Source organism: Pagrus major, chromosome 9, assembly GCF_040436345.1.
Source record: "Pagrus major chromosome 9, Pma_NU_1.0".
NCBI classification, from domain to species: domain Eukaryota; kingdom Metazoa; phylum Chordata; class Actinopteri; order Spariformes; family Sparidae; genus Pagrus; species Pagrus major.
Window position 1 is genome coordinate 33,247,193 of NC_133223.1, and position 20,801 is coordinate 33,267,993.

Genomic DNA, 20,801 nt, shown 5'->3' on the forward strand with positions numbered 1-20,801 from the left:
GTCGGTGGTTATTTTTTAATTTTACTGAAGAAATTAGGAAACAAGGATTTTAGATTGAGATGGTTGGATTATAGTCTAAATATTTCCCACAGCTCAAAGTGTGACGTCTTTAAATGTCTTAATTTGTCCGACCGACAGTCCAAAACTCAAACACTCTTCAGTTTCTCTCAGAAACGACAAAGAAAAGCAGTAAATCGTCACATTTAACAGGCTGGAGCCGGACAGTGAAACGACTAAGTGATTGGCAAAATGGCTGCCGAATAGTTTTCTTTCAACTGATCGATTAATCGAGCTGCTGAGAAGTTTTATTATAACTCAGATAACTGATGTCTGACGGAGGCAGCGGGGAGAAAAATGTCTGGAACTGTCCTTTATTATTACCTTTAAGCTGTTGAAACAAGTGTGTGTGTGATCAGCTTCTTTGATCCATGTGAGAATACTTCAGCATTTAAAGAAATGAACGATGTGTTGAACTCGTCACATATCTGACTTTAAGTTTTGACTAGAATAAACTCATCACACTGTCACAGTCTCCTTCACTGACAGGTGTTTTCTCTCTCACACATTTTATCTATCAACTTTCTGTACAGATTAGACTGATAGGATTATAGTTTGAGTGAAAGAGACGGGACTTTATTTATTCTGTACCAGAGAACTCAACTCTACAGCTAAATGACAGTAACGTAAGAATAAAACACTAAACTACAACAGACTGATAATAAAAAGTGTTAAAGAAATAAACGAGACAAAAATAAAATACAATAAATTTAGATAAATAAGTAAACTTCAATAAAAGCTAATATGCTACAGAGAAGGAGGGTAATATTGCATAAGGTCAGGGATGTTAATGATTAATAATTAATCACTGTTAAGAATGTAACTGATTAAAAATGTATTAATCAACAATCAGAGATGGTAACAAAAACATCTACAAGTATCTTTCATCAGAATACAAGTAAATACATCAGTGTCAGCTGGATTATTTTGTGACATGATGGCAGCCGGCATGCACAGTTCTTCAGAACTTTCCTTCTCTACTTATTTTGTGTTGTTCAGTTTATCATCAGGTCGACTCTGATGTCACATCGAACGCAGATCATGTCAGCGTTAAAACTATTTTCTGCTTGTATAAACAGACGTGTTTCATATATTATTAATGATTAATTGATAATTGTTTGTCAAAGCATCCGACTATCTTAAAGAAGTTGCTAAAGATTTTCATCCCTGGATAAGATATATATATTAGATTATAATGCATTCATTTATTCTCAACATTATAACCTGAGAACAAAAACTGAATCAATAATTATTTTCTAGATTCAGTGTTTTTCATCTCTTACAGTTTTTCTTACAGTAAGTTATGTTGTCAAACAAAAACATCCTGCTGCACAGACACATTATTTCATTAATATTAAGTCCTTTTCTCCTCAAGTTCAGTGTTTGTTTCTGGTATTTTTCATTTTCCTTATTTGTCAATTAAAACCAAAAATGATCTCCAACACTGCAAAAATTAATCTAAATATAAGAAACACATTCTTGTTTGAGATGAGACAAGTGACATTTATTGACTGATGTGATTTTGATCTAAATATAAGATAATTTCACTTGAGGTCTGACGTTTTTTCTGTCTCTGACTTAAATTCTGAGATTAAAGTCAGAACTCAAACATTATTTTCCCGTGGCCCTCATCTTCTTCTGTAGTTTTATTTAAAAATCAAATAAATAATAGACAATCAATGAAAAATCAACGCGGGCAGATCTTTTCTTTAAAACTTTACACAAGATACGTCAAGTCTTCTCTCCAAGTTTGTTTAAATATTCTTTCTCCCTCTTCGACTCTGACCCACCGAGGAGGACGAGGCTCAACAAAGCAGCAGACTGAGCCCTGCACAGAGCCACGGACAGGTCGAGATAAACTCAAACATAAACTCAAAATGTGATAAACTGTTATAAATCAGGAGAAATGGCAAGTATGGGGTGGGTAAATGATGACAAAATGTTCATTTTTAGAAGATTTTTAGAGTTATTCTTTAAATATTAATAGAATTTTAAAAAGGCCCAGAATAGACCTCATCAATGTTCAGGTGCTGATCTGGATAAAGGGACAGATCCAGGTATTTCTCTCACTTTCTTTAAGATTTTTGACATTTTCATGGATACGTGGATCTTAATGAAAGAAGCCTTGACGTGGATGTTTTTTTATGATCATGTATCTATATAGTTAAAAATAACTCAAATAAAGACAAAATTACTTTTCAAGACAAGGCAAGTGACATTTACTTGAACAAGTCAAAGGATCCCTTTATACTCACAACAAGATTTGGATTTTTAATCTGAATGTAAGATTAAACACTATCTGAGTCTTTTTCACATCACGCAGGACAGAGCCATGTTACTGAAGCCTGTGTGAATGATGTGAGGAGTTACCTGCAGCCTGAGAGAGTCAGAGTCACCGTGATGAGTCGAGCGTCGTCCAGCAGCAGCGTTTTACAAGTGTGTGCTTCACTTCCTCCCTCTCTCCTTTCTCTGTTGATTTTCAATACATTTGTAAGGCCGTGCAGCAGCGGCTAAAAGAAAAAGCCATTTCAGTTGGGTTAAACCTTCACACATGGGTGAGAGTGCATGCTTTGGCACCTGACGTCTCTGTATTTCACGTGATAGACACTCTATTAAAGCGGGGGATCCTGTAATGGACTATGCATCAGTTCAGGTAATGGTTGTCAGGCTGAGTGCCCGAGAGGCAGCAGAGAATTCCATTAGAAAACCTTATAGTTACTAAATCAGTCATTCTGCAGCGTCCTCTCTATTGAACCTCCTCTTTGGGGCAATTACTACAGCTTCATACAGCTCTGAGCAGAGAGGAGAGCCGGGCCTTGGACTCAGTGCTGCCCGCTGGACTGAAACCAGATCAGACACTCATCCTCACTCAGATATATGAAGGCTGCTGCCGCCCTAAATCACAGCGCTGCAGCCGCAGCCTCCATGATGGAACATGTTGTTCTCCATAATGTCCGTCTGCGAGATACGCTTAAATATTAGTTCTGGGATGAAGGAGCTTTTACCTCATTGGTCGACTGTGAAGCAACGACGATGAGTATTATTTTTCTGTGAGTGTGAGATGTTTTCTGACTGTTTAAAGGGACATTTCACTCAGTAAAACCCACTCATCATCTCCTCCCTCCATGCTGATGAAAGTCAGGTGAAGTCTCGTAGTCCACAAACATTTCTGGAGCTTCACAGTAAAACAGAGTTGCAGCATTCTGCTGAACAGCTGAAGCAGCTGGAGATGATTTAAAACATCAGATGTCTCCATGCAGCTCGTCTGCTGTGATCACAGTCTGCAGAAGCTACGCTGAACATGTTAGCATGACGTGGGTGCACAAAGGTGTAAAACATCTTCTCCAGGATTAAGGTGTAACGTAATACATGTAACAGGATTATGTTATTGGGATATAAAAAAGGTAACTATATTCTGTCAAAGTTACATAAAATAAGATGTAATCAGATTACAGATACATTCAGTAAAAAGGAGGATTACTAACAGGATTACACATTTTAACTAAATGAAAACACAAGTGTGTGTTCTTACAACACTCATTATAAAGATGAATCTTATAGATATTTATTTTCTCTCGTCTTTATTTGTTTGTGTTTGGTATTGAGGTAATCCAAGAGTAACGAAGTAATGACATTACTTTAATATTGTGAGATTTTTTGACATTTTTGTTAATTTCTCAGGGGTTGAAACATGGATCTTGATGGAAATAATAATAATCAGGGTTATTTAGGTGGCTGGTGTCTATGAGTGAGTACAGAAGAGGACTGTTGGGCCTTGGCAGAGGTATACACTCTACTGAGTGCTGCTTTAGTTTCCGGTGAACGCTGCAGTGCTGTTTTTGCTGTGAATCTGCAGAAGTGTTTTGTGGACTATGACACTTGAGCTGACTTTCTATGAGATAATGACTGAGCTGACATTATTGTGTGAGCTGCTCCTTTAGGCTCAGCAGCAGATGCTCACAGCTTCTCCTCCTCTGTTTCCTCTCCACAGTCCGGCTGTGTGTGCAGCGTGTGCATGAAACCATCTGATAGAGGACTCTTCCCCCTGTAAATCCGAGGCCCAACTCCATTCCCACCCTGACAGGTGTAAGATTAACTTAGTTAGGTGCAGCGCCGCTCATGCGCACCAAATTAAATTAATGGAACAAATTTCCCTCCTAATTAAGATGAAAATACGTGTCAGTTGTAACCTTGCTGAGCACTAATTATGTACAAATGATTTATCATCTGTTTCGTCCTGAATAGCAATGGGCTCACCTCTCCGATAGCCCTGGCTGGCTGTTAAGAGATGGGCCCTGATTAACTGTGACAGGTTGTGCTGCGGAGAAGCTGCACGTCGCCCGCCAGCCAATCAGAGGCCGCCTGAGCTCAGACTCTCCTCCCTTCCATTAACCTACATCGAGTGTGCAGCTGAGCATCACTTTGCCTCGGCTCTCCTTCTTGTTTCTCTCCTCGGAATGAAAATAAAGCACATCGAGAGAGGAGAGGTGGGGGAGAGAGTGTGACTGATGCAGCTGATGGAGCAGAGTGCTACAACCTGGATCCCTCCGGAGGAGCTGAGGGTTCCGGGACCGCTTGATCCAAACCAACAGGAAGATGAAGCATCTTTAAAATGAACCGAATCACACAGAATACAGTCAAACTCATACATCTACATTTTATGGATAACTGCTTCAAAAGAGGGAATTCAGACCAAACATCAGTCCTGAGTGACCTGCTGTGATCAGATCTCACGTCCACGCTTTATATGCAAATAAACACGTGTATCTCAAACAGGGAGGATATTTTATCTGTCTTCGTATATAACATTTGCCGATTTTACAAGAAGGCCCCAATCATTATGAATTTGTCTTAGACAGCATTTCACAATGTTTACAAAGTTTCTTCTGTCTCAACAGCTCTTAAAATTGAGCGATTTTCTAAGGGAGTCTGGGGACTTTCTCCAAGAAGTAGCCTATACTGGTTACTGTTTACTGTATCTGTAAAATGTGACATGTTTAGCGTCAAAAACATGTTTCTTCTTTCATAAATTGAGTGTAAATGGTGAAACAAACAACTTAATGTTTTGCATTCAATGCCGAATTTACAAGAAGGCTCAAATAATTAAAAATTAGTCAGAGACAGTGTTTCACAATGTTTATAAAGTTTCTTCTGTCTCAACAGCTCTTAAAATTGAGCGATTTTCTAAGGGAGTCTGGGGACTTTCTCCAAGAAGTCGCCTATACTGGTTACTGTTTACTGTATTTGTAAAATGTGACATGTTTAGCGTCAATAAAATGTTTCTTCTTTCATAAATTGAGTGTAAATGTTGAAATCAGTGTAAACAGTGTGTTCAAACAGCTGCTAAGTGTTGGCAGGTAAGACTTTAGCACTTTAGACACAGAAACAAGAAACAAACTGATGCTTTTAACAAGGAAACAAAACACGTCATGGTTTGCATCTAATGCCGAATTTGTATGAAGACACAATGATTCAGAATTTGTCGTAGATGATTTTTTCTCACTCAAAAGTTTCTCCTCACTCAACAACTCCTAAAATCACACGATTTGTTAAGGGAGTCTGGTGATACTGTGGTTACCTTGTTTTAACAAACACAGAGGGTCTCACAGAGTAGACGGTACTCAGTTGAGTAGACGATCCCAGACCACCTCTGAAAGTGGTCTGAGTGGATCCTGAATGCGTCCTCACACCTGTACTGAGGTGGGTCCACCTGTGATTGGTTCTGATCGCACGTCTGAACAGCCTCAAAGTGCTCTGAACAAAACCAAGCTGCAGCAGCCTGAGGCCAGCAGGTGGTGCAATAGGTTAAGTCTGCCAAAAGCTACTGTATGAATTCCTAAAATATCAAAATAAACAGGGCTTCATTATACAATTACAGCCTAACTGGGATAGTCCATCTTATTTCCTGCTGCCTTGTGACTACAGATATATTTCAGCGGCTGTGATTAGCATTAGAATCGGAGTCCCTGGTGAAGCTGAGGGACACACCGGCCAATCTGTAATCATTGTTCCGCAGGCTCGCTCACAGGGGATACAGCCCGCTTTGTCATTATCATTCAATATGCCACACGCATGCTGGCAGAGCTGCCGTGGTGCTGCCAGCCACATTTGCATTTTCCTCCTCGCAGTCCCAAGAATTTCTTCTGAGAGACAATGATGCACCACAAATGACTCCTCTCTGTCTCCTCTGCCTCTCGTCCTACGTCTCACTCGTGTGTTTCTGCTCCTCACAGTGTCATTATGTACAGGTGTCAGCTCCAGCCATTAGGGATCATTTGACTTTCTATTGTGGGGTTATTTAACCGACGCTGCCACAATTTGCTCGTTGGATGTTTCATTGTTGTGGTAAATGTCAGTGCTGCTGCTCAGGGGGGAGGAACCTGTGTTCAGTCTGTCCAAACCTGGTTATATCCCCCCCCCCCAGCTGCAGGAGACGGATCACAGCTGCAGGTAATGCAGATTCAGGGCATGTCGAGGGATGTCAGACACTCATCTGTGCTGCGTGCTGCCCTGTGGGTGGAGGCTGCTGCAACCTGCACGAGTCGAAGAAAGATCCTCCGCTGCGACACAAACGTGTGAAGGAATTAGAAATAATAAGTCTTTATTTGGATTTTGACATATTTCCCCAGACACTGAAACACTTTATTTATTCATTCTCTCAATACAACACGTGGAGGAATGATTATCATCCCCACCAGCAAGTCAGAGGAAGAGAAAAGACATTTATAGATCAGAAACACAAACATGTGACCTCTGACTGCTGGAAGGATACACTGTAAAAATATAATCTGATTTCTGTTGTTTATTTTACATATTTTTTTTACTGTATTTTTGAAACACATGAACAAATCCATTTAATTACACCAAAGACTGAATTTACACCTGTAGTGTAGAATAACATGACACATCTGCCACTGTGAATTTTCTTTTCACATCATTTTTAATGAAAATGAGATAAAATTAGTTACTGTGGTTTTGTAGTTTCACGTAGCTTTGTTTGTTAACTAACAGATATCTTGTGTAATTATGAAAGTAATTAAATATGTTTTTAACTTTAACATTGTTACTTTAGTTTGATGCATTTGAGGTGAATTATGGATTATTTTTATTTCCCAACATCACAAGACTGATTCAACCTAAGACGTAAAAGACGTAAACAGACAGAGAGGGAGGCTGGAATGGGGAGAAAAGGCGTGTTAGTGTCTCGTATCTGCAGAGAGTTTCTTATTTTCTCTCTTTGTTGCTGCTCGGGACGCTTTACCAACCCAACATGTGGCTGTTTGATGTCCTGGGAATGAGACTCAACTATCAACTATCTTTGTGGTGTAAATATCTTTAATTTAAAACATTAAGAGGCCAGAAAACAAACAAGATCTCATTTTAAATTAACGCTAAAACTGTTTTTTAATCACGGAACATTTCTGTGTTTTATGAGAGATTATTTCCTGTTGTTTTCAGTATCTGTTGTTGCTCCTGCTGCTGAATTATTACACTTTATTTCTTCATTTCTTTTTCTTTTTCACAGTGTAGTCTCTTCACATAATCAATAAAGGGCGATGTACGCCATGTATGGATTAGGATCTATTATTATTATTATTATTGTTGTTATTATTTTGTACACATGTATGACTCTCTCTGATCTTTCTCAGGTTTTGTCATGAATAAATTCACATTCTTCTGCATAGAGATCAATACATTTCATTTCAGGAGCGCTGAGGTCATCCCAGACATGTGACACAACAGCAGCAGCCATTTTCTTTTGTTGCTCCCAGTTCAGCGCCGCCTGCAGTGAGAGGATCGGCTGGCACACAGCACCTCTCCGCCACATCCCGGCTGTCTGTCTGGGGATTGGCGGCTGCTGCGGGGAGGGAGGGGGGGTTAGAGGTTAATTATAGACAACAGAGAGGTCACAGGGCCTATTATTTTGGAGCCGGGACCTGCAACGGTCCAATGGGGATGACATTTACGACGAGGGCCCGGCCCCACCCCTCCATCGCCATCCACACCCACAGAGCCACCGCGTGCACGCCATCACTCACGTTTATACTGAGGCAGCGACAGTGGGACTGATAATGAAAAGGCCCTTAGCGTTTGGCAGCGGCAGGATGATGGATTGAATCCCTGGCTGTTCTCCGGCTGCGTCAGGGGGCCTCCAAGTAGCCCTTGACAACTAATTGAAAGCCCCCCGAACCCTCCTCTTACCTACCAGACTTCCTTTATCACTCTAATTATGAGGGTTAAGTGAGTGTCCCCGGGGACAGCGAGCTGAACCTGCACAGTCATCTTATTAGATAAAAAATACAAGGCAAAGGCAGAAATTCATCCCTGGAGCTGAAGCTGAGGAGAGCTCAGGTCGTGACCGGGGGGTTGTAGTCTCAGTGTTTGGACCCAATAAAAATGGATCTTTTAGATAATACAATAAAAAAAGGCTGTGAAAAATATTAATTATAGCACACGGCTGGCAGAGAAACTCTATCATTTCATTATGTTGAAAAAAACCCAATTAAAAAAACAAACGATGAATGTTTCCTCTGTGAATCACAGCACACACACACACACACACACACACCCACACACACACCGTCCTGCCATGAATACTCACCAGAGCGTCAAATATGGATTCATCCGCTGCTAAAAATAGTCCCAAAGAAATGCACTATTACCTCTTGTTCGAGTCATGTTTGCTAGAGACAGCAGCTGTTTGAGGAAATGACTGAACCTTTTTTTAAAGATGAAACTTTATGAACAAAGCACCGGTGTTGACAGTCAGACTAACAGCAGAATATCCACCAAATCCTTTAATCTCTATTCTGATCTTTGTTTTTACCTCTGCCAGGAAGTTCAGTGTCCCTGTGTCCATTTGTTTGTTAGTTGGTCTGTCAGCAGGATAACATTATAGACTTGTATTGAAATATATTGTAAAAAGGCTTGTGTATGTTGGAGAGGCTCTATGTAACAATTTGTAGTAATTAACATATATTAATCGCTTTTTTATTGTTCATATGTTACATGACGTGAACAATGAGACCTTCCTGTCTCTCTCTGGTGTCTCCACAAGCCTGTAGACGATGTGTTGAAGAAGTTTAACGCTGCTGGATGTTGGATTTCTTTGTTTAGGACTCAGGTCGAATTTTCAGCGACAGTCCAAAGGATGTGACTTTATGCTCGTTCTTCAGGGCGACAGGAGCTAACGTTGGTTTAGAAATGGAGTCTGCTAACATGAACACGACCGGCTTCCTGCACAAGAGAGAACCTCTGATGTATTTAGTTTTTTGGCTAACTTAACCTTAAAAAAGATTGTTAATTGGGTCCTCATTGTAGTTTCTGCATTTATCGCGTGAACATTATTATATTTATGTTGTTTATATGATGTCTTTAAATAAAAAGCACGTTGAGTTTATTTGTAATGAATAAAATTGTCTTGTTTAATGTGAGAATCAAGCTGTAGAATAATAACTCTTCTCAATATGTCCCCCGCACATATTTCAAAATATTCAGCGAGGACATGAGCATTAAAATGACCTCATACGCACTCAAATACAGTAAAAATGTAAAACGAGTCCAGTTCTATGTTCTGAAGTTATGTTTAAATCAAATTAAATATAAGAATAAATGATCAGTCGTTCCAGTATGTCTGTTTCATGTTGATCGTAGTTTCTTCTGCATCATCACAGTCGGCAGCTCTCTGAACTTTCTCTGCTGGGATGTTTTAAAATCCGTACCTACAGTTCTCCTTGATAAAGTTAACTGAGGCTCTGAGCTGTGCTGGAACGAGGGAGCATGGATAGTCTGTTTATGTTCAGACTATTGTGTCGCCAGATATAATCCCTGAAACCCCATCATGAGCAGCAGGCCTCAGTATGCTGAATACAAAATGGAGTGTAAATGGGACTGAGGATTAAGAGTGATCCACTCCGCACTGTGACTTTCTCACCTCTGCATCCCTGTAAGCCTATTAGACCACGAGAGCAAATCAAATATGTTGTGGGGGAAAACAGACACAACTGTGTGTGTGAGGAGTGACTTTAACATCCAGCTGTTTGTTTATCAGGGCTGGAAGCTGGAACAGCCTCTTGTCAATTTTATAAATACTATACAAAGCCACAAACTACATTGTTATTTTAACTGCTAAAAACACATCATTCTTTCCAAAATACTTCTTTAAACATGACATTTCTCTACCAAATGCCAGATTAAGTTAGTTAAATTGGTATAAAGCAATAAAAACATTTAACTATATAAACCAGATTTATTTATTTATCATCCCGCTGTTTATTTTCTGTGGTTGGAGGCTGGAACATCCTCTCATCACTTTTATAAATACTAAACACCACAAATTACAAGGTTAGTTTGACTGCTAAAAAGACAAATATTTCTCTCCAAAATACTTCTTTAAACATGATATTTTTCTACCAAATGTCAGATTAAATAAATGAAAGTGGTATAAAACAATAAAAACATACATTTGAATGTATAAACTTTATTAAAACCACAAATTACAAGGTTAGTTTAGCTAGAAAACTAATGATCATCTCAAAAATGATTATTTAAACGTGATACTTCTCTTTCAAATGTCAGATCAAATGAATTAAATTGGTATAAAACAATAAAAACAAACATTTAAATGTGAAAACTTTATTTATAAAGAGTCCTCCAGCTGTTTACAGGAATTCTGTTTGTGGGTTAATCCATGCAGCGTAACCGCCAATCACGTGACGCGTCCGCTTTGCGTAACGCGGTTACGTCACCGCTCCAGACGCCGATTGGACGTCCGGTGTTCATTCAGCTTAGACAACCGGAAGTAGTCTCAGCAGGGAGAGAAGGCTAATTAATAGTTTCGTGTATTTTAGCCTAGTATTACACCCGGAGTTACTTTAAATGTTATATGAATTTCGTAAATGTATTCGTGGAGCATCTGTGTCAACTTAAGGTAAGAGTTAGCGTTGATTTCAGCTAATATGCTACGACCGATGGCTGTTAATGACTAATACAGTTTAGCTAGCTAGTTAGCTCTCGTATATAATCAGGCTAGTCAACTCACGTCAAGCTAACTTTGCACTTCCGCTCCCAACATCGCTACTTGTTCTGTGTTACTGTTTCATTAAGATGATCGTCACTGCTTCATCTAAACGCATTCATCAGCAGTAATACAGGTAAATGCTGTCGACGCTGCTTGGTTAAATAATTAGTAATTAGCCGTAAAGCTAACTTCAGTGTGGCAGTTAATTGCAGCAGCAGCTCAGTCGCTAGCTAACTTATTACACAGAAATACAGGTTGTAGATTGTAGAGTGACGTGCAGCCCAGTCCCCAGTGTGTGCCTCATGTGTTACCTCAGCCTGAGAGGCGCACACCGGAGCTAAAGGTGAGTGAGGTCCAACAGGAGCCAGCTGAAGGTTATCAGTTATCTAACGCTGCCTCATCAGTAATTTACTGAGCTACAAACTGCTGGTGATGGAGGAGTGCTTCAGCTTCGGAGCAACAGTTACTTACCAGCCATGATATACTTAACACAGTGAGGCAGTGTGCCACAATAGAGTTTACATGTTCTTTCTGTTATTCAACAAGTGTCTGCATCAGCTGAGCACCGGAACAATAGATGGTAGTGATGTCATCATGTAGAGACCCACTTCTGGAAACTCTCCATTGATGAGGAATAAAGGAACAGGACACACAAACATACAAAGAAGTTCACTTAGTTTGTCAGTAGCGGTGGGACAAAATATCGATGCAGCAATTTATCATAAAGCTTCCTCTTGGTGATTGTGAATACACTGGTGTCACAAAATCAATATACCTCAACAGATTTAAAATCTTAACTCCAGAACTGTTCTGCTTTATTTTCAAGAGCAAATGTACATAAACATACAGCAGACGTGTAACAGGATTTATATCAGTGGTGTGGAGACTCGATGATGAATCAACACCTCTCAAACAGTAAACATTAGAAACTTAAATGAATTCAGGATCTGTTGCAGGACTGAGCTAATAAACAGCCACAGTGTGTGTACATACAGATAACAATGTAAAGTATATATACAGTAAATAAATAGTGAGAGAGTGTAAAGCAGAGTAAAGATTACTGATAATGTAATAAGTTACATGTAAGTACAGTACAACAGGTGGTTTATGTGGGTTTGTTGCAGGACTTATTGTAATTACTCTGTTTCTCTTCGTGACGTCCTGTCTTTAAATAATTAACAGAGAATATCAGAGACATACTTGGTAAATCATTAGTTGGTAAAGATTCTGAAACTGATACATTTACTCAGTAAACACACCGAACTTTGTGGATGTTGCTCACCTCTACTGGAGGTCCTGGGATCACTAAAGAAACATTTGGTTGTGATATCGTTGATGATGATGATCACAGAAATGGGGTAATGTAAGGCTTTCTGTCGTTGTTCTTCAGCTCGCCCTGGGATGTCAGGGGAGGACGTTGAACTCACTGGTGGACGTAGACATCACACACAGTTCGTTATCATCCTGACCTAGGCTTACGAATGTCCCTGACACTGACAGCCATGAGCGACAGCAAAGTGACCAGCGGCCAGCAGCAGTGGTCGGGGTCCGGCCAGACGCCACAGCCTGCCCGGGGCCCCTACATCTCCGCCATCACCAACAGGTTAGCTCTGAGTCTTCTGCACATTAAGTCTGTGGAAGGATATGTCCTGTAGGTGTCTGCTGGACCTAGGTTACACTACATTGGCTTTAAAACTTGCGGCCTTTAAGACTCCTGACTCCTTTTTTCTCTGCCTTGTAGAACCACCAACCTGTTGATCCGCGGGGCCATGCTGTTCTCTGTGGGCGTCTTCTTGTCTCTGGTGCTGAATTTACTTCAGGTGCAGAGAAACGTCACCCTGTTTCCTCCTGATGTCATCAGCAGTATCTTCTCCTCAGCTTGGTGGGTGCCGCCCTGCTGTGGCACGGCCTCAGGTATGTCACGTTTTTAACAGCGTTTAGATTATAATGCAGAAAAAATGCTCATGTTCATTTATAACTATTAATTCCCAGTGAAGTTTCCTGTTTCAGCGCACTGATTTAGTGTTAAACTAAAAAACAATCATTGCAAAAAACATGTATATTTCAATCATTGTAGCGAAATCTGAATGTTTATTCCCTAATATCAGCGTAGGCGTCGGCCTCAAAAGTCCAGCATCAGTCAGGCTTCATTTAAATCTTTCTGAGCTGAAAAAATATTGATTGCTGTTGCAATTAAAATAGTTTATTTCAGTTACATCGGAGGATACACGGCTCATAGCATTAAAAAAAAAAAGCCTTTATGGACCACACGGAGTATAAACACACACACACACACACACACACACACACACACACACACACACACACACACACACACACACACACACACAGCCTTCCATATGATTGCACAACATGCCCAGCAGGCGAGACTCTCCACGTTATTGAAATGTGGTCCCCTGGGTGTGACGCTGTGGATGGAGATGCTTCCTGCTCCCACGAGGCTCAGCACAAAGCACAACAGCCCGAGGCTCTTCCTCCCCAGACACACCGCGCCTCCTGCAGGAGGCTGCCGCTTCCACACACACACACAGTAAACTTCACTCCCACAGGAAAGAGCTGCTGCGTTTTGTTGACAGTGCAAAAATTAATTTGTTTTGAAGCAACATTAGTGATGTCAGAGGTTCAAATCGCTGCAGTTTGTTCTTATTTAAAAAAAAACCAAGTGGCTGAGTGTGAAATGAGCTGTGTGGCTGTTTCTGTTGGGCTGGGAAATAAAAGAAGTTACACTTAGTTGATCAGAAGAGAATTAACTGCCAGCTAGTTTGAAAACATCGTCTGCTTCAAGCCTCTTAAATGTGAGGAGTCGCTGCTAAGCCTGTTGTTCATGACACTAAATGAAGAGTCTGGAGAATTAGACTGCAGAAATTTAAAGACAAAATGACAAAGTTCAGTTTCTCAAATCTGTCCAGAGTGAACCCTCTCTCCACATAAATCAATAAAGGAACTTTTAAAAAGAAAATAAACTAACATCTCCGACGCTGTCAGAGTTTCCTCTGGTACCAGTCAGCTGATCATCTTCATCACTCAGGGGAAGAGTCTGGATGTGACGCTGCAGGCTAACGCTAAGCTAGTTATATTGTCTTTGAAGTAAAGAGGAAAAACAGTGGGAGAATCACTGATCCTGCTTTTGAGTTTGATGAACCGACAGGACAGACATGTAAAAGTGTCCCTGTTCTCACTTAGGAAGAACAAACCCAGACACTGAGTGTGTTTTGTGGCTCAGCCGGGTCGTTTGTAGTCGTTTTGTGTCCCTTTTTGTAGTTGTCACATGAAACGGAGGCTCTGTAGCAGGGCCCCTGTGACTGGTGGCCCTCTTCAGCTAAACAATACAACATGTGACATGTTGTGTGTGCAGTGAACCAGGTTGTGTTGTCTCTGGTGTTTCTGCTCCATGTTGATTCTCTGTCTTTGTCTCCTCAGCGATGATCGGCCTGTTGTACCCGTGCATCGACAGCCGGCTGGGCGAGCCACACAAGTTCAAGCGGGAGTGGTCCAGTGTGATGCGCTGCGTGGCGGTGTTCGTGGGCATCAACCACGCCAGTGCTGTATCCTTCAGTCTGTACTCAGCGCTTGTATGTCGTTGTGAAAACACAGCTGTGAAGGACACAGTCAAAGTGCTCTAACTCTTCTGATTTAACTGACTAGGTTAAAGGTAAAGCTCTACACATGTAACAGCTCTGTAAACACAGCCGTTGACTGTCTGGTCCTTGACCCTCCGTCTGTCAGAAAGTGGACTTTGCCAACAACGTCCAGCTGTCTCTGACGCTGGCGGCGCTCTCCATCGGTCTGTGGTGGACGTTCGACCGCTCCCGCAGTGGCTTTGGCCTCGGAGTCAGCATCGCCCTGCTGGCTACGCTGGCCACACAGCTCCTGGTTTACAACGGAGTCTTTCAGTAAGTTACATCACACATTTACATGCATGTTGATAAAAGGGAAATAAAGAGGGAGGCAGAAGAAGAAGATGACAGAGCTGATGTGAGAAAGAAACAAAGTCAAAATGACAAGACGTCAGTCCATTAATAGAGCCTGGCATCTTTGTGCCACTTCACATCTTAACAATACAAATATTACAACACAGTTTGTGTTTGCTTTTGTCCCACTGCGCCAATAAGTTTCATTGTGGCTTTCAGAGGGAAAGAGTTTGGCCAATCAGATCGCACAATTGGGTTTTTCTGTCTCTGTTATGATAGTTTCTGTCTGATAAAGCTCAGGATGACCAGAACAAGCTTCCCCGACATTTTTTTGGTTGCCAGGGTGACGGATGAAGAGTCCCGCCCATCTAATGTATGATTGGTAATCTGTAAAAGACTCATGGGTGCAGAGATGAGAAGGAAGCAAGATGTCTCCTTGATACCTTCACTACTTCAACCATCAGCACCAGAAATTGTTTTTTTTTTTTTTTGTTCAGTCTTTTGTCTGATTTTCTCGCCTGACGCAACGTTTTTCTCGCCCCAGCGAATCAGGCAGTCGTCATTGTCGAGCTCTGGCATGTTTAAAGAATGACACGTCGCTGTCATGTGTTTCTTCTTCTCTGCACAGGTATACGTCTCCAGACTTCCTGTATATCCGCTCCTGGTTACCTTGCATCTTCTTTGCGGGGGTGATAACTATGGGGAACATCGGACGGCAGCTAGCCTTGGTAAGAAACTGGAGTCATTTCACCAGAAGTCGTCGGCCCTGAAGCGACTGTGTCTGATGGTTTTTCCTCCTCTTGTGTTTGTTTTGTTCAGTATGAATACAAATTCATCCAGGAGAAGAGCCATCAGGACTGAGGACCTCTGCTCAGAGAGACTGTGCACCTGAAGCCAGAGCAGCGTGGACCAGGCCTGGCTGACCCTGGATGAACCACTCGGGCTCCTCAGACGAGCTCCTGATTGGCCGCCTGCTGCTGGACTAACAGTATTTCTGATTGGCTCTCGCTCTGGCCGCTGAGCTGAGGCGAACACTGAGAACAGAGTTTGTTGTGTTTTTTTCTTCGGTGCAGTTTATCTCTTCTCACCTGGATGGGATTAGCGGCGGAGCGTCTATCGTTCTTCAGATCAGCTCGACGTTTGAAACCTTTGGCTCCTTTGTGCCAAACGCAGTCACACGGAGGATCAGTTTAAAGTCTGCTCTTATCTGCCGACTCTTTCACGGATCAGCGGAGAACACACAGCCCGGTTCTCTTCTGTCTACAGAGATACGCATCTATATACCAGACCTTCTTATTCTACGTCATTAGCTTATATCTACATTTACATTTCTTTGATAAAGGATGATGATGTGGCTGTGAGGACGCACGGCGTTCAGTGTTCACCTGCTGTGGGATTTTGTACCAGACGCATGTACAGTATCATCGGATCCAAAGAATGAAAATAAAAGAGATTTGTGAGGCTGTTCAGACCAAATCAGGTGTTGTGGAGTTTGGTGCAGGGCGGGGAGGTGGAGCGGGAGAGTCAGCGTCTGCTCCCCCAAAAAGTCTCTGTGGCAACTTACAATAAGTAATAGACTTGTAATCAATACCGTTGACCAGCCAGTCTGATCACCACCTTCTGTGATTGGCCGCTGCAGCGTGACGTCAGAAACAAAAATTGATTATGTGTGTTTCTTTCTCGGCCTCTGACGTCACCGTGTAAAACCACCTGCACGCAGAACGACTGTCAGGACCGATGTTTTCCCCGCGACATCGATCTGGTCTGAATCCAGCCTCAGCTTCGTACCGTCTGTATGTTTGATGTCAATGAATGTTACATTGTGAATTTACACCAGCTTAGGAAATGAGTTTCATCCATTTATGAACACTTAATGAGTTTTAAGGCATTTTTAAAGAGCTCCCGTATTATAGAAGCGTTTATGTTTTATATACTTTGTTCATTTGAGGGAGGAACACCTGTCCAGACATTTATCTGCAGCCTTTTTCAGTTTCCTGGAACAAAAACAGGCAGAAAGCTGCGATCGTTTCCTCAAAAACAGCAGGAATGCCAAATTTCCCCACTGATTGTCTTCGACGTGCTAAACTGAACCTTGATGGTTATCCTTTATGAATACTGAACGTATATAAGAGTAGATAACAGTAGAAGTTAAAGTAGAAACAGATAATCTATCGTCTTAGCTTTTTATTTACATTATTAACACGTACTGATCTTTGTTAGAGACGTCTGTTTTGTTCATAAAGGATAATATGGTGTTAAGAGAGGAGCTGGTTGATCTGCACATGCTGCTTGTTTCCAGTGTTCAGCAGTGTTAGTCTGTTACAAACCATCACGTGAATCTGTGCGACGAGCGGATCATTTAAAGGGACTTTTATAACGATCTGTGATGAAACATGACGGTTTATAAAATTAGAGTTACAGGACTTTTAAAATCAGTGTTTTTGTATGTTCTTCATTATAGATTAGAGAAACATGATGGAGACGTTTTTAATTCATGTTCTGGGATCAGCAGGTTTCACATCGGCTCTGTGAAACTTCATTAAGACGACATGTTTTGTGGTTGAACAGGGATTCATAGTTTCACTGTGAAGAAACATCTGATAACTGAACATGTGCAATTTGTGTTGGTGTAATAAAGACCACGGCCTTTTGGAAACTGCCTCTGATTCTTCTGTCCATCAGATACACGAGTCACACGTCCACATGGGAACGTGACGGAGGAAGCTAAAAATCTGCAGAGAAAATGAACTGTCATTTCTTCCTGATGACCAGACGATGTTTTTAAACTTCATTATTCCTGGAAATTTTGTTTTTCAAGAGTTTGCTGGACAAGATATTATCAACAGTAACAACATGAGCGAGAAGGGAAACAATCAGAAATTATTCAAATATAATTGGGTTTAATGGATCATTGTTGTCGAGAGTCTGCAAGCTGCAGCCTTGCTGAGTGTCTTCTGTGTGTATGTTGTCCACAGCAGGACGTTATAAAGCAGTCTGAGCCTCGACTGAAGACGATCAATCGCTCCTGATCATCTGACACTGAAACACACAATGCAGCGGTTCCTGCAGTGATCTGGTGATAATGACGAATATCATGTGATCTCAAGAAAACTAAACTAAAACTTAACTCGTTCTCACGTGAAAACAGGAAATAATGTTTGACTGGTGACCACTCGGGGCTTCCGCACAAATCTACAGTAAAACCTTCAACATCAAGTCTCAATTTGTACGATCACAACAACAGTAACACATAAATGTTCATTTTTCCATTATACAACTTTAACCCTGAATATGTTTCCATAATAGAAACGTAAATGAAGTTCGGCACACGCAGGCGACTTGTGTGTGATGTTATTAAATAAGCCTCGTCGTCTGTGTTGCATTAAAAAGTGCGAGGCCGGTTTAAAGCTGCAGTTAATTAAGTGGAGCTCGTCAGACACAAACTGCAGAGCTGCTGCAGAAGTGCTCACATCAACTGGTACAGTGTTCAGAGCTAATGTGGATTAATGCGTCCTGTCTGCCTGCAGCTCCCGCAGACACCCGCTCGTGTAGACAAAAGTAATTAAGATGAATAATCGGGATTTAAAGAGCCTTTGTTTGCATTATTGCTAAATTTCCAGGATAAGGACACAGTTTGTGGGAGCTTTACACGAGCGTATGAGGCAATTTGCTGTGCGAATGTTATTGTTCAAGGCTAACTAGCTAGTAAAACAATAGGCGTGATGTGTCATAGCGGTAAGTGCTGCTCCGAAGAGCTAAACTCCCCACCACTAATGAATTCATTAATCTCTCTATTTATTCCTGACAAGCAATTATCTCCTCTCACAGAATGAGGGTCAGGAGGCAAGGTTGAGAGCTCCTCGGTGCATCTGCAGAGGAGGAAACAGAGCTGCTGCCTCACACACACCTGCTGGACACGAGTGTCTCATTGTCCCGGTCGACACTGTGAGACGCTTCTCTAATAATCCTTCACACGAGGATTCAGCTCTCCAACTGTAACCTTCATCTAAATCTAAAGTCAAAGCTCTTCTTTTCGTCTCGGACAGAGGCAACCACGAAAAGAGTTTGCGCTCACTTGAGATGGTTTCAAAAAAGAGTTTGGGAGATGGGAGAGAAGTTTTCACTGTCGGCAGCTTCCCAGAATATTCCCATAACTCTTCATTTTTCTCACGCAGACGTCTGAGACGACCGGTTTGGTTTCTTCTTTCTCTGCTTTCAGGCCCCGTCCACACAACACAGGTATTTCTTAAAACTGAGCTCATTTGTTTTGCGTTTGGCTGTTTTCAGTGTTTCAGTGTGGACAGGCGAACAGGAGAACAGGAGAACAGCAGTGGGCAGAGAGACTGGAGGGAAACTAACAGAAAGATCCACTGACACACAAACACTCACGATCTTACAGCTTAAATCTGTGCAGTGGCTAAATTTGGCTTTTTGGGACAAATAAACACAAAAATACAAATCAAATCTAATTCAAACAGTGTGACGAGACGTTATCTTCACCCTTTTTTAAGCTGAAGTCTTCACTGTAGCTGCTAAGCTAATAGCGTTAGCGTGCACCCCGTCTGCAGACTGATCACAGCAGACGAGCTGCGTGGAGACATCTGATGCTTTAAATCATCTGCAGCTGCTTCAGTTTTACTGTGAAGCTCCAGAAATGTTCTGTGGACTACGAGACTTCAGCTGACTTCATATCATCAGGAGGAGATGATGACTGGATCTTCATCTTTTGGGTGAACTGTTCCTTTAAATCTCCAGTGGTGCTGAGCAGCTATAATTAAATACAAACCAGCATTCAGATGAACAGTCTGGTTCTCCACTACAGCATCAGTTTACAGAGCTCATTAATCATGTTCTCACACACCAGCACTGATACACACCTGTGTGTGTGTGTGTGTGTGTGTGTGTGTGTGGAGCCAGACTCCACATCACACCGTGGTGTTACCGTCTCATCCCTCCACGGCAGCAGCACCTGGTCCAGCACCTCCTGCCACCTCTCTGACGCCTCCTGTGAAGCTGCGCTGCTGCAGGAGCAGTAAAGTTTGACCTTGCTCCCACTGACGTGTGTTTCACACCCAGCGGGGCGCAGGGGCTATAAAAGGCGCAGTAATCGCTGAGGACGGGCTGAGCGCAGTGAAATGGGTCTTAGCGGGGAACCACTGCGCTCCATCTCGGCCCGTCTCTGAGGGATGAGCGTCTAAACTGGAATAAAACCCCGTTAAACGGTGTCACAACATGAATCACTGCCCCGGGAGACATCCATCACTGCTTTAAGGTGACCACAAATGATCTGTGAGCCGCTGGATATTGATTACTCATGTGCTGCAGGTGTCAGGTTTAATGTTGCGGCGGCCTGAGCGCGTCGCCTCTGACAGCCGCTGCCCTAACTCTCCTCTGATAGATTTTAATGGTGAAATATTGATTTCTTTCTGGCCAAGGTCTGCCAGCAAGGGCCAGATCATTTGTTGGGGTAATGCAGGACACTCTGCGCCCTGGTCCCAATCAATCATTTTGACAGGAAGCACCAAAGAGAAGAGGAGAAAAAAAAAAACAGAGAAAGTGGTGAGGCTTCAGCGGATACATCCACAGTCAGGACGCACAGCCAGGACGCACAGATCTCCGCTTAATATGAATACTAATGATGTGTTTATTGAGTGGGAATGCTCAGCAAATCACAGCTGACGGGGTAACAGTCGGAGTGCCTGGAGCAGGGAATGAGGATCTCGGAGAGAGGGTCTATATTTTATTTAAGCGCCTCTGTGCCGGGGCCGGGAGAGACTCAGGTAATGTGTTGT

The 20,801-nt window shown here is 42.0% G+C and overlaps 1 protein-coding gene across 1 annotated transcript; it reads left to right on the plus strand.

The window, feature by feature from the left end:
• Positions 1 to 10,846: 10,846 nt before the first annotated feature.
• On the plus strand, positions 10,847 to 17,665 carry insig2 (insulin induced gene 2). Its single transcript, XM_073473620.1, has 7 exons — positions 10,847 to 10,987; positions 12,468 to 12,680; positions 12,819 to 12,991; positions 14,519 to 14,643; positions 14,825 to 14,991; positions 15,638 to 15,737; positions 15,829 to 17,665. Exons 2-7 carry the CDS (start codon positions 12,559 to 12,561, stop codon positions 15,868 to 15,870), a joined length of 729 nt encoding a protein of 242 aa, XP_073329721.1. The 5' UTR covers positions 10,847 to 10,987; positions 12,468 to 12,558; the 3' UTR covers positions 15,871 to 17,665.
• Positions 17,666 to 20,801: the final 3,136 nt, after the last annotated feature.